Source organism: Carlito syrichta, unplaced genomic scaffold (genome assembly GCF_000164805.1).
Source record: "Carlito syrichta isolate Samal-C Ts95f unplaced genomic scaffold, Tarsius_syrichta-2.0.1 Scaffold94750, whole genome shotgun sequence".
NCBI lineage: Eukaryota > Metazoa > Chordata > Mammalia > Primates > Tarsiidae > Carlito > Carlito syrichta.
Genome location: NW_007038846.1, coordinates 126,095 through 152,100, shown reverse-complemented (window position 1 = coordinate 152,100; position 26,006 = coordinate 126,095). Strand labels below are relative to the sequence as shown.

At 46.1% G+C, this 26,006-nt stretch overlaps 1 protein-coding gene across 1 annotated transcript in view; it reads left to right on the top strand.

Moving 5' to 3' along the window:
- NSF (N-ethylmaleimide sensitive factor, vesicle fusing ATPase) overlaps positions 1-26,006 on the top strand; it is a 138,868-nt gene that overhangs the window by 33,844 nt on the left and 79,018 nt on the right. The window contains exons 6-8 of the mRNA XM_008061589.2: positions 1,434-1,541; positions 1,982-2,057; positions 8,011-8,166. Coding sequence (XP_008059780.1) covers positions 1,434-1,541; positions 1,982-2,057; positions 8,011-8,166 — 340 coding nt within the window. The remainder of the gene's footprint in view (positions 1-1,433; positions 1,542-1,981; positions 2,058-8,010; positions 8,167-26,006) is intronic.

Sequence of the window (26,006 nt, the reverse complement as noted above, 5' to 3'; positions counted from 1 at the left end):
GGGAGGGGCGGGGGAGGGGGGAGAGTGTGTGGGGTTGTGTGTGTGTATGTATGAGTGTGTGTTTGCGTATGTGTGAGAAGTGTATGTGTGAGCATGTGAGAATGTGTGTGAGGTGTATTTGAGTGTGTGTGAGTGTCAGCGGTGTGTCTGTGTATGAGTGTGAATGTGTGTGTGTGTTTATTCTCTCACTGAAATGGCATAAATCTGGAAGAGTAAGACTTAGGATCTGGATAATCCATACTTTGTAATTTCATACTTTTGCAAGTGGAGTCTGAATTGCTGATGGATGGGAAAAAACACGGGGCCTTTTTTTAACGAGCACTAGCACCGGAAGGAACTTCTGAGATGGCTTTGCCTGCTCTGGTTCCCGTGAGGATCTTGGGTCTGGGGAAGGCCGAGGGTGCCAGTGGTCACACCGCAGGAGCCACACAACGGGAGTGTGACTGAGACAGGATTGCTGCACCCCATGTCTGGAGGCATCTGGACGATCCAGGCTTGCCACAGGCCCCGCAGATCTGCTGTGAGCACAGCAGGTGTGATGTCCCTGGGCAACACAGAGGGAGAGAGGCCATGTGCTGTCGGGTGTTGCCGTGACCAGGGCACCACACGGTGCTGCCATGGGCTGTTCTGTGGTGGCGGCTAGAGGGATCCTGCAATGGCGTGGGCTGTGCGCTGGCTGCCCGCCTGCTACCCTCCGGGCTGGGCTGGGTTCCTTCTTTTTGACTAATAATTGTGCTCAGATTGCTAAACTTCATTGCTTTTACCTTTACCTCTAGTGTCTTAATAGAACATGCTTAGAAGATTATTTACTAGAAAACGCATTGGCCTTTGTAAAATAATTTAAGACCCAGTAACACGGAGATGTCACTAGGTCCATGAAGGCAATCCTCCATAGCAAAGAGAGGAGATGGCATGTCCCCATTGCTTTTGGGAGTGCTGGTCTTGCTGGTGGTGATAGCAGCAAGCTGTCGCATGGCCTGCTCCCCTGGCACACAGAAGAGGGTCGTGTTGCTTGGTGTCCGTGAACAAGGGCTGCACACCCAGAGGCCGTCTCCGCAGGGCACGGTGGCATCTCATGCTGGTCATGAAGTGCACAAGGGCCCTAGTCAGGCTGCACCCTCGGCCCCATCACTGCTGTGACTCTGGGTCCAGTGCGGACCCTCGTGGCCCTCAGCCTCCTCACCTGTAAAGTAGGTTGGTCACCTCTGTTTCCGGGAGTGTCTGAGCGTTCCCCCAGGACCATAGTAGCATGGGTGCCAGGAGGCCGTGATTGTCAGCTCCCTCCTCTTGGGCCATGGGGCTCGCTGGCCTGTAGAGTGGCTTGCAGAGGGCCTGACGGGAGAGCCCAGTGTCTGCATTTGAGAGCCACGAGGGCCGATGGAGAGTTGTGCCTTGCTATCTCCGACTGACTTTTCTCACCTGTCTCTCTGCAGTTTGTGTTCAGCTTCAATGAAAAGCTCTTCGGCCTGCTGGTGAAGGACATCGAGGCCATGGACCCCAGCATCCTGAAGGGCGAGCCTGCCACGGGCAAGAGGCAGAAGGTGGGCCTGACTTCTGGCGTCTTTATTTATCATCATCACTGGCTTCACAGTGGAAACATTAATGGGTTTTTCCTCTTGCTTAGAGGTTTTTTTTTCAATATGGTGTATTCTTACAAGTTAGTAGGGAGAAAAAATTTGCTTTCGTAGTCAGTGTTTTTATTAAAAATATATGCTTATTTGCAAACCTAATGGTAATTTGGAATTTGTGCATCTGTGTACCTGTGGTTTTGGTTGAATGTGGATGTTTATTTTAAGTAAGAAGGAGGGCATGATTAGAAAGACACAGTCACGGCAGAAGGTCGTTTGGGGAAGGGAGCGGAGCTCAGGCGTGGTTGGGAGAGTGTCTGTGCACAGAGACCTCATTTCCCTGCAACCTTGGCCTTGCACTGAGAAGTCCAGAACTCTGCTCTTTGACTCCTAATTATGGTCTTTCTATACAGATTGAAGTAGGACTGGTGGTAGGAAACAGTCAAGTTGCATTTGAAAAAGCAGAAAACTCATCGCTCAATCTTATTGGTAAGATTTACAACTTTTAGAAGATTCGAAATGAAGTGGAACTGTCTCTGTCATTGTGTGTGACTTGGCTGCAGTGACTTCCAAGCGGGGAAAGAGAGAGGGGATGCCTGTCCTGGGGGTTTAGAACAGAATTGTAGGGTGTTTTCATTTGTCAGATTTGCTTCATCTGGATCAACATTGTCTAATAGAAATAGAATGTGACCCACACAGGTAGTTTTTAATTTCTTAGGAGCCACTCTAAACTTGAATTCAAAGAAACAAGTTGACTTTTTAAACTAATTTTGATTTAATCTTGTGGAAGATAGGTAGAAATAGCTCAGGGGATTCCTGTATGCCCCTCACCGGCTTCCCCTGATATTAACGTCTTCGTAATTATCCAGCCTCTGAAAGGACCGAGGTTTCTTTGCTCATAACTGACCTACAGGCTTTGTGTCTCCCTGCTTTTTTCATTATGCCTTTCCCTGTTCCAGGGTCTACTTGGAGATCCTGCATTTGGTTTTCTGTCTTTTTAGTCTTTCTCAGTCTCTGACAGTTCCTTAGACTTTCATTGTGTTTCATGACCTGGAGAACTGGCCAGGTATTTTGTAGAGTCCCCTCACCTGGCTCTGGCAAATGAGATGCCATCATCGCCTCTCTTAGTGACTAAGTGATGAATGTACAGGTGAAAGCTTTCCAGCGGATTCATGGTTCAGCCCTACTCTTGAACTTTTATTATCTAATAACAAAGCAGCTTAGTCTCTGAGAACAGTAATCACTCACCAGAATAACAGTGCCACTACCTGAATAGTATCTCTTAACTATATTCATGTCTACCCCCATAGAAAGTAGAGGGTTGTCATCGGTTGCACACTGTCATGGCCAAGGTTACTTAACATTCTTTGAATATGTAGCCTTTTTTCTTGGTTCATAGATTACCATCCCCCCTTATTTTTTCTTATTTGTATTAAAAAATTTTATTTATTATTATTTATTCATAGTAAAGTATTTTATAAAACATTAATATGGACAGGCACTCCAGAACAGCTCATACATTCTAAAATATCATTTTTTTGTTTTGAGAAAGCAGGATTTATTAAGAGGACAGAAAAACTCCCATAGTGGGAGAGGAGGTTGCCCAATATGATTGTTTTCATACAGTTTTATAATTTTCTTTTTTTGCTTAACATATTGCTTTATTTTTAAAATGTGGGGTACAAAGGAGGGTTAGGTAATATGTGGTCATCATACAGGTAAGGTGTGGGTACCCTTACTGATGTTATGTGCCCCCTGGCAGTGTCTCACTACTGCCAATCCCTTTCTTATGATACTGTGATAAATGTTCAAGGTCCACTTATGAGTGAGTACATGTGGTACTCAGATCTTTGGTTCTTTGGTAAATCACTGAGTATGATAGACTCTAATTCCATCCAGGTTGCTGCAAAGTTCATAATTTTGTTTTTCTTTTCTTTATGACTGCATAATATTCCATCGTGTAAATGTACCTCATTTTCTTTATCCAGTCCATTTTCAATGAACAACACAATTTGTTCCTTGTTTTTGCTATTGTGACTACTGCTGCAATAAATATGCATATGCAGGTATCTTTATAATAGAGTGATTTGAGTTCCTCCAGGTATATTCCCAGAAGGGAGGTCGATTTTCAGTTTTTTAGAAATCACCACACTGTTTTCCACAGAGGTTGTACTAGTTTACGTTCCCACCAACAATGTAAAAATAGTTCCCCTTTCCCCACATCCTCTTCAGCATCTGTTGTTTTTTGAGTTACTGATGATGTCATAGCCATCCTGACTGGAGTTAAGTGGTATCTCAGTGTGGTTTTAATTTTCATTTCTTTGATGATTAGTGAAACTGAGCATTTTTTCATGTATGTGTTGGCTACTCGTCTTCTGAGAAGTGTCTGTTCATATCTTTGCCCATTTTTTAATAGGGTTGTTAGCTTTTTTCCTTTCAGCACGTTTGAGTTCCACGTAGATCCTAGATGTTAGCCTTTTGTCAGATATACAGTTGATAAATATTTTTTCCCATTCTGTGGGCTGTTTCCCCACTCTCTTGATGTTTTCTTTTGCTTTGCAGAAGCTTTTCAGTTTGGTGAGGTCCCGCTTATCTATCTTCTTTTTTAGCATTTGCTTTTGGAGAGTTGATCAGGACTTAGTTGCCTATTCCAGTTTCCATAACAGTGTTTCCTACATTTTCTTCTAGGTTCTTACATTTTGAGGTTTTACATTTAGGTCTTTGATTCATTTAAGAGTTGATTTTTGTGTATAGTAAAAGGTAAGGATTTTATTTCAGTCTTCTGCATGTTGTGAGTCAGTTTTCCCAGCACCTATTTACTGATTAGGTTCTCCTCTCGGCATTGGATGTTGGTGGAGGCTTTGTTAAAGATGAGTTGGTTGAGGAATTGAGGTTTTGCTTCCAGAATCTCTATCCTGTTCCACTGGTTTATATGCCTGTTCTTGTACCAAAACCAGGCTGTTTTGATTATTGTAGTTTTATAGTAGAGTTTGAAGTCTGAAAGTGTGATACCTCCTGCTTTGTTTCTTTTGCTAAGGGTTGTTTTGGCTATTCGTGGTCTTTTATGTTTCCGTATGAATTTCTGTATTGTCGTTTCCAGGTCTGAGAAGAATGATGTTGGTAATTTAATAGCTATTGTGCTAAATCTGTAGATTGCCTTTGGTAGGATGGACATCTTAACAATGTTAATTCTCCCAATCCATGAGCATGGAATATTTTTCATCTGTTTGTGTCTTCTTGGATTTCTTTGAACAGTGTTTGTAGTTTTCTTTTTGTTTGTTTTCTTTTTTTTTTTTTTGAATTGGAGCCTCACTCTGTCACACAGACTGGAATGCAGTGGCTGCTCCCGGCCACCACAGCCTCGACCTGCTGGACTCCAGCAGCGATCCTTCCGCCTCAGCCTTCCAAGTAGCTGGAATTACAGGCATGTGCTACTACGCCCGGCTGATTTTTTGATTTATTGTAGAGATGAGGTCTCATTGCCCAGGTGGGTCTCGAACCCACGGGCTCAGGCAATCCACTCACCTCAGCCTCCCAAAGGTGCGGGATTACGGGCTGAGCCACCGAGCCCGGCTTTGTAGTTTTCATTGTAAAGGTCTTTCACTTCTTTGGTTAGGAAGATGCCAAGGTATTTCATTTTTTGTGTGGCTATTGTGAATCAGATTGTACTTTTTATTTGGGATTCTGTCTGTTTATTGTTGGTGTATAGAAATACGACTGTCTTTTATATGTTTATTTTATACCCTGAGACTTTGCCAAAGTCCTTTAGGAGGTTTTTGACAGATTCTCTTGGGTTTTCAAGGTATAGGATCATGTCATCTGCGAAGAGTGATGATTTAACTTCCTCTTTTCCTATTTGGATACCCTTGATTTCCTTGTCTAATTTTTCTAACTAGGACTTGCAGTACAATGTTGAACAGGAGAGGTGAAAGTGGGCAGCCTTGTCTTGTTCTGGTTTTCAGGGGAAATGCTTCCAGTTTCTGTCCATTCAGCAGGATGTTGGCTGTGGGTTTATCATATATGGCTCTTACTATTTTGAGGTATATTCCATCTAGGTGTTCAAGGGTTTTTAATCAGGATGCTGGATTTTATCAAAAGCTTTTTCTGTATCTAATGAAATAATTGTATGATTCTTCTTTTTGTATCTGTTGTTGTATTTAATTGCGTTTATGGTGTTGCAGATATTGAACCAGCCCTGCATCTTGGGGATGAAGCCTGCTTGGTCATAGTGGATGATTTTTGAGCTGTGGTGTTGGATTCAGTTTGCTAGAATCTTGTTGAGAATTTTTGCATCTATGTTCATTAAGGATATTGACCTGTAGTTCTCTTTCTTTGTTGGATCTTTACCCGGTTTGGGTATCAATGTGATGTTAGCATCATAAAATGATGTGGGGAGAGTTCCATCTTTTTCAATCACCTGAAATACTTTCAATAGGATTGATATCAGCTCCTCCTTGTATGTTTTGTAGAATTCTGCTGGAAATATCTGGTCCAGGGTTTTGTTTTGGTTTTTTTTTGGTAGTTTTCTTATGATGAAGTCAATTTCCTGGGCTGTTATTGGTCTATTTAGAGTCTCAATTTCTTGTTTCAACCTTGGGAGGTTGTGTGCTATCAGAAAGTCCTCCATTTCAATTAGGTTTTCGAGTTCATTTCCATACAAGTGTAATCTCTGATTTTCTTCTGTATTTCTTTGGGGTCAGTTGTGACTTTATCTTTTGCTTTTCTGATTGTGTTTATTTGGAATTTTTCTCTCTTTCTCTTGGTCAGTCCCGCTAAGGGTCCATCAATCTTGTTTATCCTTTCAAAGAAACAGTTTTTTGTTTTGTTGATTTTTTTTTTTCTGCTATTGCTTAACATGTTTCAAGCATCTTAAACATACTCTGTAACATGATTTGTAATGCCTGTATGTCATTTTAATGGACATAGGATATATTATATTCTCTTAGTATTGGTCCAATACAGTTACGGAGTGATTTCATTGTATTTTATTTTATTTTAGAGTTGAAGTCTCACTCTGTCACCCAGACTGGAGTGCAGTGGCCGCTCCTGGCAACTGCAGCCTCTACCTGCTGGGCTCCAGTTATCCTTCTGCCTCAGCCTTCCAAGTAGCTGGAACTACAGGCGCGTGCTACCACGCCCGGCTAATTTTTGATTTATTGTAGAGATGAGGTCTTGCCAAGTTGCCCAGGCAGGTCTCGAACCCGCAGGCTCAGGTAATTCACTCACCTCAGCCTCCCAAGGCGCGGGAATACAGGCTGAGCCACCGAGCCTGGCTATATTTTTTTTTTTGTGCACCTTTTGTTAAGATATGTTATTCCACGGAAGTTGCATAACTCTTATGCAATATGGGTGTTTCTAAGTAATCCATTGCAATATTCTAAGCAAGTATTCTAAGTAATTCATGGGAAAGTAAAATCGTATCGTAATTTGGCATGCATCAGAATTGGCCACAAGAGGGCAGGAGAGTGTAAGAAAGCTATTTTTGATAGTGTCCCAAGGAACTCTAACCACAGAATTACCCTCTAGGACAGATGGGTTTTTTTTTAAATTATTATTTTATAGTTTTATTTCATTTTTAATTGACAGATAATAGTTGCATATATTTACCATGCACAGCTTGTTGTTTTGACATCTGTACACATTGTGGGATGATCAAATCAGGCTAATAATATATCCATCATCTCAAAGAGTTGCCAGTTCTTAGGATAAACTTTTTAATGTGACATTTTTCTCCCTAATTTTATGGATGCTGCATTATGACTTAGTTTTTTGTATAAGTAGAGTGTCCTGTATTCTTTGTTTAAAACAGTGAATGTGGTCCTCGTGAGGCACTCTAGATGGCTCTCTGACATTTAAGTTAGAGAGTGAATTTGTCCATGTGAGTTTGTTAGTCACTGAGGTCCTCAGGATGATTTTAGTCTTGTGTACAGGTGAAGAAATGGCAGACACGACATTGAGCTTACTTGGTGGAGCTTCCTAGGCTGAGGAGTTCTAGACTTCATTGCCCGTACAGCTGCCTCTAGACAAACACACGCATCTTAAGCACACTTGCTCTGGAGCCTTCAGAGCCTGCTGGGATCAGTCGCATTTCTGCCAGCTAGTGTTGTCTTCATCATATATGCACACGGTGTTTCTTCTCACCAGTCAGGCTAATGGCTTTGGCTAGATTAAAGCTTTATGAAACCAAGTGCTATAGGTTGATGACAAGTAGACTCCAGCATCAGTTTAGCTAGCCGTTTGGAAAGTGTATTACAACCACACATGGGATGAAAGTAGGCACCGGCAGAACATACTCTTTTCACCAGAAAACCAGCCAGGAGTGCCTTGTCGTCCTTGTATAGGACAGCATCTCTGTGCATGCAGGATGTCCGGATTCTGTCTGTCTCTTGACACTTGGTGATGAAGTCGTTGTTTCACATTTAATTATGTTTGTTGGACACAGGCAAAGCTAAAACCAAGGAAAATCGCCAGTCTATCATCAACCCTGACTGGAACTTTGAGAAGATGGGGATAGGTGGTCTGGACAAGGAGTTCTCAGACATCTTTCGACGTGCGTTTGCCTCCCGAGTGTTCCCCCCGGAGATTGTGGAGCAGATGGGTGAGTTGAAAATAGAAAATGGCATGCAACAAGCTCAGATTGTTAAAAACAATTAATGCAGTGAGGAATCTCTTTTCAATAGTTTTGAAATTATTTTCAGACCTACTAAAGTATCTGTTTTAACTTCTTTTTAAAAAATCTGACAGGTGGGTTTTCTGTGTTTTAGATTTCATTTAAATCAAAATGTTAGAACTTTTCAAATTGCATTTTAACTTGATGGAGAAATCATAGACATAATTGCTGTGGTTGCTCTGTTTTATTGTCTAGAGAGTTCTTCTTGAGCATATTTAGAAGTGTTACCTGATCCTTTGGATCCATAGTGGGTCAGCTTTACCTGCTGAACAGTCATGCGCTTGGGCTGTGGGCGTTGTCTGACATCACTGCGGCCCTTTGTCATTTGCTGTTGCGTTACCCAGTCATCACGTCTTTATACCTCGAACACGGGTCCCTGGCACAGCTTTAAATTGGGTGAATTTGATCCAAAAAAGCAAATGCAGGGGATGCAGGCAGGCTCCCATGTGCACAGCAAGACACGTGCTGGCCACTTGTCCCTTTCTCCTCAGCGTTTATTTAACTGATCTGTGTGAAGGGACTCGCTTTGCCCAGTGGAGAAGCGGTCACAACTGTGTTCATACCCGTGTCACACGCTGGACTGGAATTTGGGTGGCAGAATCTCTGGGAGAGGATTTTGTAACACGGCAGCTCCTGGCGGACGATTAGTGTAAGGACAGCAGCCAAAACATGGAGGAATTAGGGGCCTGGGCCTCCCCTGCCTGTCTCTCCTTCTCTTGGAGTCGCTGCTGGAGATAAAAGAGTGCTCATCCTGGTGGGAGCATGGGCTGCTCCCCAGCACCCAGGGCTGGCTGGCGGCGCTGGTTGTTGGGAGCTTTCTCCCTGGACACACACTCTGATAAGTCATGGACGTGGCCCACACCTGTTCCCTGGATAAAGGTCGAACTTGGAATTGGATTAAGAGAAAATGACAGAGACCCTCATCACCTGAGTTTTATGCACCTTGAAATGGCAATAACATACTTTTTATCTGAAAGATACAAAGGCCAAGGCCACAAAAACCAGAATTTTAATTTGTAAGATATTTTTAAATGTGGCAGTTCACTTTCTTGGTAATGTGTTGTTCTGAGTTATTCTTATGGAATATTTTTACTGGTTTTTAGGACTGAGTCCTAACGCAGAGAGGATCTAGTGATTCTCTTTCTTTGGACGTGTGTATTATCCAGCCAACAAGCAGGAACATAACTGCCTTGGTAGTAAGCCATGACTTTTTATTAGATTATAAATGTCGTCTTACTGTTTGGGAGCAATTGAGGATACAGTGATTCAGATACTAGTTTCCCAGGGGTGTGTGACCCAGACCCAGACCCCAGCATATGAGGGACCTTGGTGTGAGGTTGGGTGCGTGATGTGTAAGGGTGACACCTACATGGGTCAGTCTGTGACCTTACCAGTTGTCAGAGCTTGAAATTAAGTCACAATCAGATTTGGAATTTATTGGTAAATTTAAACTATTTCTGGAGTCTGCATAGAAATGAGTTGAGGTATAGTAGTGTGCTTTTGTTGTTATTAACAAGGTTTTTGACTGAGGACTGTGGGTTTTGAATATGCTTTGTGAGTGCTACTGCCCAGAACCTTTTTTATGAATTTATTTTTCTAATATTTTTACACTAATTAGACCAAAAAATGAGTTCTGTCTTTTTATTTTTTAATTTTTTTAGAGAAAGCAGGAATTTATTAAGAGGACAATAAAAGCTCCCAAGTGGGAGGGGACCTGAAAAAGGGTTGCCTGAGTTCTGTCCTTTTTAAAAAGTTCTGTTTTCTTTCTATTTATGGCTTTTTGCCACTAAGAAACATTTGTGTTATCAATTTGATTTAGAGACAACTAGCGTAAAGCTATCTTTGTTTTTGACTGAATTGAAAATTGTTGTCTTTATTCTGAATGAACCTTCTAAGTATCTGAAAAAGCAAATCGACTTTTTTGTTCATAGTTAAATGACTGAGAAAGAATTCTTTTGCTATGCTTGTGTCATTCTCTGTTTTTCAAGAACAGTGTTTTCTTTCCTTTGGCTTTGGGGAGAATTCTAGAGTAAAATGCTTGTTGCACTCCATCTACAGTGCAGGCATAAGGTTCTCCTCAGGCTTCAGTAAAGGCATGCACAAGTAAAACTTGCTACATTTCTACAGAATATAAATAAAATTACACGTATCCTTTTAATGCATATCCTGTGTTCTTTTACCCTTCCAGGTGGGAACAAAATTGACTTTTTTCCTCTTTGTTGACTAAATAGACAAACCTGTATAGTTTGGGGATTCAATTATTGGACACTGAGTTTGATTGGCTAAATTAATTCAAGTTTGGGGAAAAAAAGACTAGAAAAGAAAAATTTGCTGAGCATAGTAGTCCGAGATGCTGTGGTCCTGCTATAAGGGACGCTGAGGTGGCAGGATTGCCTGAGCCCCAGGAGCTGGAGACTGGTGAGCAGTGATCATGCCACTGCACTCCAGCCTGGGCTGGAGCTACCAAACAGAGCTACCAAAAAAAAAAAAAAGATTAGGAAGGAATAACTTATGTAGATTATGGGGCTTTTTTGTTTTGTCTTAAGCAGCGAGCTTTACTTTTGGCTTGAGACCAAATCATTGTCTTTTCCATGAAGCCTGGAGTTAAGTCTCCTTTGTAAACAGGAGTCTTAACTAAGTGGGATTTTGCCTGTGTATTAGTGTTTCATGTTTACAGAGCAGTGCATTGGGAATGCTCTCCTGCTGTTGTGTTCATGAGACTGATAGTTGTGCCTCTGGGCCATCGTGCCTTCCTTTTGCTTGTGAAGCTTCCTGTGGCCTTTTCAGAGCTGGAGACGTGGTTTACTACTCGCAGAAGGTAAGACGGGCCGATGAGGTGCAGGAGGGGCCCGTGACTAGTCAGAGGCCCACAGTGTGCCAAGGACTGGGGACCAGCTGAGGTCACTGACCCGCATGGCCGGCATGGAGGTTCCCATCCTTGGCAGCTCAGGCAGTGCGTCCGCGTCACAGTGTGTCCTCCCACTGTGCGTGTTGGCTGTCTTTCCATAGGATCAAGTCAAGGCTATCTGTAGAGGAGGCGGAGGAAGCACAGAGGGATAGAGGCCATGTGCAGAAACAGGAAGGGGTCACGGAGGAGCTTGTCCACCCAGGCTTCTGCTTTGTTGTTTGATCTGTGTAACCGTTTGGTTGTCTTCGTCTGCGGCAGTTGTGCCGTTCCTCTTTGGAGAGTGTGGAAGCAGCTAGAAGGAGTGCTGAGCCAGAACCCTGCCTTGTATGAGTGCCTTCCAAGGAGGTGTTCACTTGGAGCGTCTGCCATCCCCACAGCAGTGGGTGCCTAGTTAGGAGTACCTAACCCCATCCTTCGTGGACTGAGTCCTGGGTGGGAGTGTGAGCCTCAGGGTGGGGGGGTCTGGACCATCCAGAACTCACCACATTAACCCCGACTGGTCGCCTCAGTCCTCACGACAGAGCTTTTGTTGGCAGAGACAGAGTTTCATTTTCTAGCTTTCCTGGCAGTTCTCTCTAAATTATAAATTAAAAAGCAAAAGCCTAATTGTTTTCAGGGGACAGTGGAGTGATCATAAAAGAATCAGTCAAGATCTCTTTGTGTAATCTTTGGAATGGGCTCCCATCACCGAGGGAAGAGCTGGAAGGGTCGGGGTGTGGATCCGGAAGGCTGGGCTCACGCTGGCTCGTGCACCTGGGGCTTAAGGTACTTGGGCCCCCCCGGTGGACGGGGAACCCCTGGCCCTGCGCCCCAGCCCTGAAGGCCGATGCTGTTCTCTCTGGTCTCCTTCCCAGCGTCTCCCGCAGGAAGCCCGTTTTCCATCTGCACTCTTAAGGTTCCTTTTGAAATTCACCAGGAAAGCAACTCCTTTTCTGATATCGTAAGTGACATTGCAGTAACTGAGCAGGCCTCTGAGAGGACGAGGAGCCTGCCTGTCACCCAGACACCTTCTCCTGCCGAGAACAGCATGAATGGCACCCCTGGAAGGGCGGGCACCGAGGCTCTGCGCGCTGTGTTGGGAGAGGGTTTCCATGCTAAGACTGACATAAACATTAACACTCGTCAGGTGTGGCTCTTGCCTCCACTCTGGGAGGGAGCATCTGAATGGGGGCTGAGACATCTGGGGACTCCAGGGCCCTGCGGAAGGGACCCTGAGGCTGAAGAGTGTATCTGAAAGTTGAAAAAAGGAAAAAAGATAAAGCCTTCTGACACACGTCTTTTTTGCTCGTATTCGTTATAACTTGCTTTTCGGCTGTATTTTAGGCTTTGAATGCCAATCTGACATCTGCTCAAGCCTGGCTGTGATTTATTAGCCGAGGAGCAGAAAGGAGCAGAGCTCCTGCCTTCTGACTCTCCACAGGGCCTGGAGATGGTGCTGGATGTGAGGAGGAGACCATGCATCCCTCTAACTGCAGGTCTGGAACTTACAGCTGTTACGTTTCTAGTTAGAAGATGAAAATGGCTTACGGCCGTGTGGTCAGAGCAGGATCTGGAGACAAATCATAGACCTAAACAATACTGCAGGGTATTCTGTAAACTGGAATGTTTTAACTTACATTCGTTTTTCTATCAATTTTAATTTTTTAAGTTAAATTTATATTTGAATGAAGATCGTGTAGTTGTGCATACGAGTCACCTATCCAACTCTTTGTAACTTCAACTGGCATGTGGCACTTGCAGACTCGAGAGGTGAGTCTTCTGAGGAGGCAACATGTCCACCAAGTCACTGTGGACTGGGCTTCCCAGCCCACAGCTGGGTCATTACAGAGCTGATGTCCGAGTGTCACCCTGAGCATCTGCCAGGAAAGAGGTGATGAGAGCTAGTGATGCAGTGATCTGGGCTCCAAATGTGGAGATGTGTTGGTGTTAATAAAAAATACAACGGAAGGCAAATGTGTCATGAAAGTGTTCAGTGACACACGTGAACTTGAACGCAGTGTCTGCTTCTGTGAAAGGGAAATTAGGAAGCGAATGCCAGGAGATGGCTGTGCCCTTACCCTGTGACACTCGTGTTGGAGCACGTCACCATAATAGGGTGTTTCTAAAAGTATGCCTTTAAAAGTCAGCAGACAAAGGAGAGTATCACAGACCACTTCTCTCTCAGGGTGGCTCCCTGATCACCACAGCCAGGCACAGGAAGCAGGTCTGTCTGTCCTTTCATGAGGAGAGCAGGGGTCATGGGCCTGGATTTCCCAGGCTTGGTGGCAGCTCCTGAGCCAGCAGGCAAAGTGCCTGTCCTGTTCTTCTAGTAAGAGAAAAGCAGTTTCTTGACATGCAGCAAGTGACCTCCCCCCAGTACTTTCTCCATCTAGCAGCAGGTATGCCTAGCAAATGTGAGGACCTCTGCCTCCAGGCCTCTAAGCTCAAGGAAGTACCAGAGGGGGAGCACTGGCCAGGGAGCAGGTGACTTGAGGGTAGTGGACAAGGAGCTATGATGAGTGTGTTTCCAGTTGCCACAGCCATTCTGCCAAGGAGTCAAGCTCCTGTGGCCCCATGTGAAGTGCTAGTGTTCCTCCTGCCTTCTTGCCACCACTCACGTACACAGGTCCAGGACTGCTCTCAGCACTCAGTTTCACTTGGTGTTGGGGGTGATGACCCACCTAGTCCTCATGGCAGCCTTAGGAGGTGGATGCTGTCCTGTCCCCATTTTATGGAGCAGGGAAGGACGTGTCTGAAAAGTTGAGAAACTGGTCCCAGATACGCAGCAAGCATGCGTGGAGGGGATCTGAACCAGGAGTCTGGCCCTAAGCCCTTACCCTTGGCTGCTCCTCTGGGAAGGCCCTACATGCAGGACTGCTCAGATGGGTCTTCCAGCTTCACTCCCTGGGACCTCAGAGGTGACCTTTGAGTTGGCTAAGGGTCAGCCATGGCACTGCTGATGTTTTGGGCCAGATGATCACTCTTCACAGGGGCTAGCCATCCTGTGCATAGTGACCACTTCTCTAGTGATGGCCACGGCTCGAGACACAAGAAGTTGGGCTGGAACTGCAGCACCTCACTCTGATGCCACTTTCTTCACGGGTCTGACACCCGCTGTCACATGGCATGGGAAGACAGAGGCTGCCAGGTGAGTCTGAAGCTCTGTCTCAGGTGACCTGTCAGCCCAGAGACGGAGCATAATGCTAAAATTGCATGATCATCTAAAAGTTAAACTGCGTAGCCCAACAGGTGCTGTCAAAGGCCAGTGTGTGACTCAGTGCATGTGAGTGGTGTGGACCACAGCTCCTTTAGGACTTGACGGAGAATCACAGAAGGCTTCAAGGAAGAGGCCAACATTGAGTGAGACCCTGCAAGTTAAGAGGTTCTGGATGGGAGGAGGGAGGGATGGTGTCCACATTCTGGAGGAATGACAGGGACTCAGCAGAGGTTGCGACTTGGACATGTCTGGCAGAGCTGCTGGGAGGAAGCAGGAAGTAAACTTGGACGGAGCTCTGTGCTGTGTGGCCATCGAGATGGGTGGCAGCTGTCCCGTGAGTGCTGTCCTGGGACCTTCCAGGCAGACTCGTGCTTCCCCTGGGCTTCTGCAGCCAACTCCTAGCATGCTCATCCTGAGATCATGTCCACCTGCATGGCGTTCCTAGGCAGGGCCCCTCAGCCCCAGCACGACCCAGGCCTGGCAGGCCAGGCAGCCCTTGTGGGAGGACTATCCTGTCGTGGGATGCTGAGTGGCATCTCTGGCCTCCATCCACTTGATGCTGGCAGCTCCCTCCCTACCCACCTGCAAGCCCCATGTGACAATAGAAAACCTGGTGAGGCCATCCTGTGTCGGGAACCATCGCTCAAAGGCTTTTGAAGGCATAGCTATAGAGACTTTACCCACGTGTCGTCAGTAGAAGGGGTGTTAGGAATGTGGTCTGCAGACTGCTGTTGGACCACGTCCTGCTGTCACCAGTCCTAGATAAGTATCAGAAATTGAGAGCGAGCAGCTAGACACTTTACAGTGCTTTGACACTTTCACAGTGTCTTTTGTTGTAGTTTACCGAAATGATGATCTGCAATGGATTGGAAACTTAAAAGGAAAAAAGAACCAGCCACCGGCCCTTATAGCATAGGTAGTTTGGTAAGCACTGTCCTGCATAAAGTTATTGCTAAATAACGACTTTTTTTTTCCCCAAGTTGGAGTCTCACTCTGTCACCCAGACTGGAGTGCAGTGGCTGCTCCCGGCCACTGCAGCCTCAATCTGCTGGGCTCCAGCGATCCTTCTGCTCAGCCTTTCAAGTAGCCGGAACTACAGGCGTACGCTACCACGCCCAGCTTTTTTTTTTTTTTTGATTTATTGTAGAGATGAGGTCTTGCCAAGTTGCCCAGGTAGGTTTCGAACCCTCAGGCTCAGGCAATCCACTCACCTCGGCCTCCCAAAGCGCGGGATTACAGGCTGAGCCGCTGAGCCCAGCTAATAATGACATTTTTGAATAAAGGATTATAACAAGAAGTCCTTAGAGAATGTTCAGCAAAGTGAAGCAAGGTTAAGATCCAAGGGTAGTTGGTACAGTTGCCCTGTGTGGAAGGGATTGCCCTGGAGAGAATGTGAGGGACAGAATGGTCTAGAAGGTCAGGAGACTCTTGCTGTCCATGCGCGTGATCTTAGAACCTGGGCTAGGGTGGGGGCAACAGGAATGAAGGAGAAGAAAGTTAAGCATGAACTTGGCAGAATTTGGTGACTAGTTGGGTGGCAGAACTGGAGAGGAGACTCAGGTCTTGTGAGAAAATGCTGGAAATAAGAGAATCAGGACCTGGCTGGGGGTGGGGGTGTCACTGCACACATTTGCAAAGCCACGAAGAGAGCCCAGAAGCTGAGTGGAAGGGAGGATGCACTGCTGATAGTCACCCGCAGGCAGCCCCGCCAGGTAAGTATGTGAGGAGACTCTGCTGGCCACATTTTCCTAAGATGTCCTCTCTCGTGGTCCCTTCTCTCCAGGAGTCCAGGGTTTCCTTTCCCCACTCTGGCCCTCCCTTTCGGTCTCTCTCATATCTCTTAAGATGTTGGAGTTCCTTGGGAGCCCGTGATGCTGATCCCTCTCCCCCGCATCGAACGCACCCTCCCATGGCCTTAATTGGGGTCCCTGTGCTGAGGATGCTCGGATTGCATGTTCTCTCCATCTCGGCCTCTGGATTTCACCAGCAACACATCTAGGCTGTCACAAAGCCTGGTCTCCTGAGTTTTCTGTCTGGTAGGGCCCTCGCAGACACTGGGATGTCATCCCCTCCCCGGTCCTCACCCCACTTCTGGGGAACTGGGGAGTGGTCGTCCCCGTGGTGTTCTCTGGGTCTCTCACGTTGTGCAGTGCTCACCCTCCTCCTCTGGCCACCATGGCCCTCTCCCGTGAGCCCCGGCCCTGCCCTCCTCTAATCCATTCTCCACACTAGCTGGAGGGATCTTGTGCTTGGCAAGTCTGATCCTGCTCCCGCTTCCTTAGCAGCTCCTAGGCTCCTGCGTGGTTTACAAGCCCATGTGACCAGCCTGTCTTCTCTCCTGCCTGGCGGGCAGCGGGGCTGAGTTCCATGACCTCCCACTGGCCTGACTGCTGTCTCCACTCTCTACGTCCTGGGGTGTCCTTCATTGTCCTTCTCAGGCCTCAGCTTCGACCTCTACTTCTCCCAGAATGCTTGGCTTTAGTGTCCGCCCCATCCGCCACAGTAGGCCACGCATCACTTGAGCGCTGTTCTGTCGTGTTAGGCTTGCTTGCTGCGTGTCTTGGTCCGAGCACTCCCCCCGTGCCCTGCCCCACAACATCAAACACGTTCAGTAAGGAAAACTTGCCATTTGTTCTGGTTGCTGTGTTGTTTCTGTGCTTGGATCATAAGTTTTCAGGAAACGATAAGTGCCCCCAACTTGATGAATCTTGATTAATTACATAGGACAGCTGGACCCATGCTCTGCCCTCAAGGTACTTATGGGAGTAACTCTGGATTTGCATGTTCTGGAACAGTGCTGCGTGAGTGCAGGCTGCTGTGAACCAGATCTGCCGAGGCGGCCCCCAGGAGGTGCAGACACATGGAGGGAGCGGAGGCCGAGCCACGACCTTTACCGTCAGACAGAGCAGATGCGAGGCTTATAGTCAGCACTACTCTGGGTGGAGCCTCAAGAAAAAGGCTTGATTGGTCCAGTGGACCAGGCTTGGGAATGAAGGGGAAGAGCACTCAGCTACTTCCTACTTCAGGCAACAGCCGCACTCACATGGGGTGCTGGAGGGGGGCTCAGACCTAAGGGCATTGGGCAGTCGTGTGTGTGCAGATGTGTGTGTGCACACGTGTTTAATGTTTTTCCAATTGTAAAAGCACCGCATCCGCAGAACACAGCTTTAGTAGTGAAAAGTGAGCTCCCTTACTCATCTCACCACTTGGTTCACTCCCTCTTGAGGGCGCGGTCACTGTGGAGAGATTGGTGTGAGCTTTTCAGACTCTCTCCTAAGCATTGATACGCATTTGTGTATTTGACGTGTATACTTACATATAGACTGATTTTTTATTTACATGGGATCAGACCAGTCACTGTTCTGTGACTTTTCTTGCTTCTTTCCTTTTTTTAAACCTAATAGTGTATCTTAGGCTTTTTTCCATGATAACACACATAAATAGCATTTTCTTCTTTAAAAAGATTGACAGCATTTGTTGCCCTGTGATAGTGAGCTGGTGTCTCGTTCCCAGCTGTAAGAAGGGTCCCAGCCATGCCAGGGCTGGGTTGGCTTGAGTTTCCCTCTGCTGCTTACCCCCGTATGGCCTTGGACCCCCTATATTCCAAGGCCCTGGACTGTAAGCCCCCTGAGCCTTGGTCCCTGCTTAAAGGGCTGTTGATGAGTGGGCCTGCAGTCAGGGCAGCACTGATGTGGATATGTTTTCTAACACGGTAACTGGCTGACCGTGAAACACTCCATGATCGTTTGTTGGTATTTTTACATTGCCAAGAGGTGTTTGTGAAGCTCTGTAAAAGGCAAAAATTTATAACCCAATCCTTTAATCAAATGTTAAGGTGTGTTTTCTTCTTATCGTCAACCTTTGTTGTTGAAAATAGTGAACACCTGAGATTATCCTCTTATGCTGTTTTGTAATTACCCATTTTGAACAGTGTTTGTTGATAAGGTAGTCAAGGGGACACTTAGGAATATGTTTTCTTTTTTTGTGAACTCATACTTGGGCTGACTTGTATTTACTTTTTATCACATTCCATCAGAGAGGGGCTGGTAATGCCCCACAGCTTCTGTAATCTCGCCAGTTTCTTACATGTGAGATACTGACCTTGAAAGCAGCAGCTGTCTTGATAGACACAGTAGACAACAGTGTATTGGAGGAGGAGAATTAGCAATAGAGTCGTTAGAAATAATATCAGCAAAAAACTGCCCAGGGTGGACCCCCTTGGGTCCCCTTCCACTGTGGGAGCTTTTCTGTCCTCTTAATAAATCCTGCTTTCTCAAAAAAACAAAAACAAAAACAACAACAAAAAACTGCCCAAGGCTTAAACACTCTTATTTGTGAGCACTTCTGTGCGGATTCCGATGAGACTTCCCTGCCGCCGTAAACCTCCCCTTAATATGTCTAATATGATCATACTTTGAAAAGAAACCTATAAGAAACTTGGGTTTGTTTTTTTGCTTTTTAAAGAATGAACATGGTGTTCTCTCAGGTTTTTAAAAGAAGTCAGACTGCAGTAAATCTCTTCCATATACCATTTTACTAGCATGCAGAATTAGACACTAAAAGTTGTGTGGATAATGAAGGACTCCATGTGACTTTGAGTCCGTCCCCAGTGCCTCTGACCTGCACACAGAACCTTTTCTCTGAGCAAGCAGTGGTTTGGATCCTCTTTTTATTCCAGAGTGACTGGAGACTGACCAGGACATATACACATGCAGCTTGAATATCGATGCTGTTTACGCACATATTTACTGGGATTTCTCTTCAAGTGCTTTGATATGAAAATCTCTCTAGAATACTGTCATGAGGGAAAATCTTTGCGAGGCTTAAGAGCCTTGTGCTAATGACTAGTTACTCTGGGATAAACCTGTATTTAGCATGCTGCTAATTCACACGCTGGATACATTCAGTCAGATTTCAAATGTACATGGGAGAGTTGTGCACAGTGCAGAGAATTGGTGCATTCCAGGGACGGCTTCACGCTGGTCCACACTCCTCTTTTGCCTGACCCTTTTCCTGTGTTTCTGCGGAACTTCTCCTGATTTCTTGCCTGCCACTTATCACCAGGGCTTCCGCTGTGACTTTAGGGAGCCATTTGTAGCTGGGATGAGTGTGAAGGGTGGGGGGCTTGCAGGCAAGACTCTGTAGCCTGTGCTTTCTTCTTCTGGCCATCGCAAGCTGGCCCCAGGTGAAGCCAAATGACACAGGATGCTGCTGTCAAAATCCAGGTCTGTCTCACTGGAGTAGGGACTCAACACGGGAGAGCTAGTGAATTGCTGCAGTCAAAAAATCAAGCCCCTTTTTTCATGTTATCTAAAAATGAATATTCTTAAAAATTGAATGGGTTGAACTTACTGCAATAATTCAGTTTTTAGCAAATCATAAAAGAATTTGGGGACAAAGCTTGTTTGGGAGGATAGCTGGAACTATAGTGAAAGGCACTGTGGAAGTCTTTCCTTTTATTATCTTCGGCCCTGCTTTGCCCTCTTGCTACAAAACCCTCTGTCTGCAAGGTCTGAAGGTTTCTGGCGAGGGCTGCGTCCGTTGTGCATTATCGGATGCTCCTTCTTGTTACTGTGAGAAAGTCTCATGTTGACAGCATCTCTGTAGGTACAGTTTAAATGCATAGAGGCAACTTTCAGTTTGAATCCAGATTGGACCGTGCTGGAGGGAGACCTTAGAAATAATCTAGTCTAGCATTTCCCAAGTTTATTTAAACTTACAAACAACTACATATTTAAAATATATATTTTTTAAGGGGCAGGATTGGCAGTAGTAGGAAACTGCCGGGGGAGAGGGAGGCACACCCTGTCAACAAGGGTACCTGTATCATGGACATTTGTGTACTTAACCCTGAATTGTACCCCACATCTTTAAAATAAAATTTTTTTTAAAAACACGAAAAAACCCTTACAAGCATGGTTGAGAGAGGCCTGTTAGTGTTTCGAGGAGCGCCAGTTTGAGAAATGCTGACCTTACCGTGTTACTGTCACTTTGTAGACAAGGACCTGGGGACCCCAGACACAGGGACCTCCAACATCTTATTTAGGGCACAGGCCCTTCTGTCGTCCAGTCTAGTGCCCTTCAGGCTTCCTGACTTAGGCACTTAAAGTGATGGGATGTGTTCTTGGGTTTTTAAATTCCAGATCTCGCAACTTGCATGTGGTACCACACTTCCCATTCTCCAGAAGAAACGGCACTGTTTTCTGGAGTCTGCATTTGATTCAGAAAGCCCTTGACTGCCTTGAGCTTACTCCAGCCTCCCCAGCGGGCCCCGGAGTCCAGGAGACCTTTGTTCCTAGCCTGGCCATCCCCTTCCCGCCTTAGGGGCCCCAAGCTCTGCTTGTGGCAGTGCTTTCATTCGTGCTTCTGATTGTAGTAATGCATGCTTATTGTCGAACATTTAAAAAATACAGATGAATAATGAGAATAAGATAATCATTCAACGTGAAGCATCTGAGAACATGCCACTGGTATTCTGAAACGTGTCATCCGCTGGTCTTTACTATATATACATAGATCCCAAACAGTATTCTCCTTTTTTTTTTCTGAGTTGGAGTCTCACTCTGTCGCCCAGGCTGGAGTGCAGTGGCTGCTCCCGACCACCGCAGCCTCGACCTGCTGGGCTCCGGCGATCCTTCCGCCTCACCCCTCCAAGCAGCTGGAACTACAGGCGTGCGCTACCACGCCTGGCTAGTTTTGATTTATTGCAGAGATGAGGTCTCGCCAAGTTGCCCAGGCGGGTCTCGAACCCGCGGGCTCAGGCAATCCACTCACCTTGGCCTCCCAAAGCACTGGGATTATAGGCTGAGCCACCGAGCCCGGCCAGTGTTCTCCTTTTGATAACTGCTGTTTCCTCCCCACTCAGTCAGTCAACAGTTTTTCTTGGCTGCTCTTGTATGATATTCTGTATCTTGTGGAAGAATGTGCCAGGGTTTGTTTATTCAGTCCCGACAGTTAGACTTCTGCATTGCGTCCAGTGTTTCACTCTTGTGCCCTGTGGATGACCAGCACCTCTGCAGCTGAATGGTTCATGTTTCTTTAGGATAAATTCCTGAAAGCGGAATTGCTGAGTCAACAAGCATTCACGAGGGTGAACGTGGTTGACATGCATGGCCAAGTTTAGGCTTCTTTCTTAAAATGTCAGAATGCCATGTAGATAAAAGCCATCACTAAGTAGGTGCAGAAATGAAATGGTCTAATGGGGAGCTGATGGACGGGTGTGAAGAGACTTGAAGTGTAGTCTTAGATTTGTCACGGACTGATGTGTGCCTTCTGGGTCTCAGTTTCCCTATTTGTAGAAAGGGGAGGGTAGGCCAGAAGCAGAGGCATTTTCAGAGCAGCTACCATGTGGATGCCTCACGTCAGCGACTGTGAAGGGCTGAGCGTAGGCGGTGGCATGGGAGATGCCGTGGGTCACCTATTCCAGCATCCACTCGATTGTCCCTGGAAGGCCTGTTATACTTCCATCCTCCTAGTAAAGTGGTTTCCCTGTGACTTCTCGTGGCCCTTTAAAGTTTTGTTTCTAGACAGTCGTGTTTGATTCCTGCTGTTGAACGATTGTCTCCTGAAAGAACTTTGCTCAGCACAGTTCTGGACACATCAGAGACTCAGGATGGACCAGCGGAGGCTGAGAGTGAGGCTGGCCTCCATTCCCAGCAGAAGGCAGAGACTTGGCTCTCCTCTTAGCATGGCCCCCAGAAGAGCTCACCTTGTTTCTTCCCTTTGAGGGTCTTTTCTGTTCAGTAACACAGTGGTTCTGTCTTTGGTGTGTATCAAAATTGTTGACGTTTGGAAGAAGTACCATGTCCAGGCTCTGTCCCCAGGGCACTGAATCCGAGGCTCAGGCAGAGCTGAGGCCCAGCACCTCCGAGAGCAGAGCCGTCCTGGCCTGAGCTCTGTCGGGAGCGGGTGTTTGACTCCAGACTTGCCACTGGCCAGTGTGTCTCTGGGAGTTGCCTCGGTGAGAACGGTGCCCAGCTCATGGTCTTAAGTGGTTGCTTGAGAGATCATGTTAAAGCACAGGGTACAGCCCTTGCTGTCTCTGCAGCTCCAGTCTCGGTCTGTAACTTCTCAGGTCCGTATGCATTTACTATTTATTCATTTCTTTTTAAAATGGTATTTGGGTTTTTTTCCCAGCTTTTAGAGGTTAATATGCCATTATAGAAAACTGAAAAATGTAAGAAGCAAAGAACTACAAAATCACCCCAATTATAAGCAGTTTACATTCTGATGCCACATTCTAGTCCTTGTATATGTACACGTAGAATTATCTTTTGGCGGCTGGGCCCCTTGTAATACTGGCTTCCCCCAGTAGGTAAGTGTTCTAGGAACCCACCTGCCTCAGTGGACCAGCTGTGTTGTTATGAGAGGCTGTGTCTGGCTTCAGTGAATTTTTTTGGAGATTCTTTTAGCACAGTTGCCTGTTTCATGAAGGGCGACTTACGAGCGCACCTGCTCACACCGCGCCGAGTGTTCAGTGGTTTTTGACCCAAAATGGCATGACCCCATCCATGCCCCACCTTCCCTATTCATCCAGTTTCACCCCAGGCAGCTTTTATGGTTGGTTGGTTGGTTGGTTGGTTGGTTTGTTTTCCTGGCTGAAAAGTGTCCTCAAAGGGAAATGTTTTGCTGATGTGGAAGAGGTGAAGCAAAAAATGGCAGAAGCACTAAAAGACATAAAAAACTTTGGAAAAAGGATCTTAGTAGGTATATTGAATCCGACAGAGAATAATTTAAAGGATACTGAAGTTTAAACATGTAAGAATAAATACACAATTGTTTATAGATAAATTCTGGGTTTTTTCTCCCCTCACATATATAGCTGAGTATACATTTTCACATGGTTGAACTCCTGTGTTCTATATCATGCTTCCTCATATATCATGAATATTTGCTGATATCCAAGTTACAAAGTGCTGAGTATTTTGATACCTCAGTGAAGTCAAAGATATATTTTCTTATTTCTTCTGGGGACAAAAAAATCTTAAAAGACAAAATGGCAACAGGTGCCTGGAAATACATATTGGCAAGTTTATAGTTAGATACTGTGTTCACTTAATGCCCGGTTTAAAGAAGACACAAAGCAGCAGAGTAAGATGAGTGTAATGCTTCTTACATAGGTCATTGTCAGAGCTGCACTATTAAAATGTGAGCAGAAGTGTGGTTTCTACTTTGTTGTTTAGCAATTCATATGGTCTTCATATAGAATAATCAAGAGAAGCACACATGTGTCAGTGGTTATAATGAGGTGGTCAATACGGGCATGTATGCATGAGTCTTTTCCTTAACCCTTCTTTTTGCCCCTTCCTTAACACAGTAAGTCCTGCTGTCTACTACTCAGAGGTGGTTTAACCCTGCCATTTCCATGATGCTTCTTTTCTTTGTTGTAGTGTTTTGAGACAGACTGTTGCCCAGACTGGAGTGCAGTAGCATGATCATGGCTCACCGCAGCCTTGTCCTCCTGGGCTCAGGAGATCCACCTCAGCTTCCCAATAGCTGGGACTACAGGAACGTTCTGTCATGCCTGGCTAATTCTTTCCATTAATTTTAATGGACAGAACTTACTCATTGGTTAATTCACTGGCTCTGCTTTTGTCACCCCCTGTCATTACAGAATTCTAGAAAGCTTGGTGCTAGGAGATAGGGACTGATAAACACAGGCAGGCACTTTACACATACAGAACTATGATTATGATTTGAAACTGTCTTCTAGATGTGAAGATGCTAACGATGCAGCTTCCTTCCACCTTTCCTCTTCCTCCTCCATCAATCAGCTCAATGACTACAGAAATATGTGTAGCCCTGCAGTGTGGATTATCAAGTTCACTTCTAGGAAGACCTACCTAGAAACTCTGGCAGAAGGACAGTTAGAGAGGAAGCCTGTTGCTGCTTCTGCTTCCAGCATGCTGTGCACGTCTCCGCACGGAAGACTTGCTCGCTCTTGGTACACAGCATTTCCAGGCAAGTGCACGGACAACACCAAGTAGCACATATGCATCTAGAGGTGGCACAGAGCCTTCCTGTCGCTTCCCACCCACTTCTTCCACCCTCCATCCCCAGGGGACAGCAGCTGGCAGCTCAAGGAGGTGAAGTTTAGTAGCTCCAGTCTAAAGACTCAGTCCTTTGAAGCGATACAGAGTATTTAAAATGTGCTATCATATAAGGACTGGGTATCTCCAGTGGCTGCTGTGTAGTAATAACATCGACTAAGTTGTATCATTATGCATAACGAGGACTAGACTCTGAAAATCTTATGTGGAAGACCCTTCTCATGTCCTCTTCCTCATTTACCAGCCCAGTGGACAAATGCCAGCATCCCAGAAGCTACATCCAGAAGACAGTCTTTCTTGTGGTTTTTCAAGCAAATGGGAAAAGTATAAAGTTCACCATCTCTCGTCACACCCAGCTCCCTCTTTATCACCTGGACAACTAGGTGTAGAATTGGACTTACCTGTCCTTTGTACAGATAGGGAATCCTTGACTTACAAGCAGGCTGTCCAGGTGCCCACTGTGAGTTGAAGATGGCATAGGTTAAAAGTGCGTTTATCAGCCTGGCTTGGTGGCTCAGCCTGTAATCCCAGCACTTTGGGAGACCGAGGTGAGTGGATTGCCTGAGCCTGCAGGCTCGAGACCAGCCCAGGCAACTTGGCAAGACCTTGTCTCTACAATAAATAAAAACTTAGCCAGGTATGGTAATGCATGTCTGTAGTTCTGGCTACTTGGAAGGTTGAGGCAGAAGGATCTCCAGAGCCCGGCAGGCCAACGCTGGATTGGCCATGAGTGTGCTACTGCACTCCAGCGTGGCAGTGGAGTGAGACTCCAACTCAAAACAACCAACCAACCAACCAAAAAAAAGAAAGTATGTTTTTGACTTACAGTATTTTTAGTTGACTGTGAGCCTATCCAGATGTAATCCAGGTACACATCAAAGAGTATTCCTGAATGCACATTGCTTTCACTCCATCATGAAGTAAAAAAAATCCTAAGTCAAGCCACTGTAAGTCGGAGGCCATCTGTGTACACTGTAAACATGCAAGGCAGATAGGACGCCCAGAGCATGCAAGGCGCGGGCACCTCCCCTGACTATAGACACGCCATGTGAAAACCTCTATCGCCTCCCACTGCCCCCTCACCCCTGCCCTCGGTCCTCGAGCAGCGACCTACCTGCACGAGGAGGTGCAGACCCTTCACTTCCAGAAGGTGGCATTCTTAGTTGACCAGCTTCTTCAGCCGAGCGTGAGGTGACCTTGGCTGCATGTCCCCGGATGCTCCCACTGGCTCCTGTGGGACTGCCACTAAAAGGAGCTCCTGCTGTTTGGAGCTGTCCGCCTTCTTCCCACTCTACAGGCAGCTGTCCTTTCCCAGGCACCCTGGCTCCCTGGGCCCTGGGCCGTGGTTTGTCCCCTTTCTTCTGCCTGCATCTCTCAACATTACGACTGGATACTGCTCAGATTTCTTCTGCTTTGTCTCTGGACCATGTCTTTTTTCCTTCTGCGCTCTTATGACTCACACTTGCACGGTGGCAGCAGCCTCTCCATTCTCTTCCCAGCCTCTAGCCTCCTTGCCTTCAGCCTGGATGATGTATGTCACAGCTTACTCTGCTAACCCCCTGCTCCCCTCAGAGTGGAAGAACTTGTGGGCTCCCAGGCGCCATCTGCTTGCAAG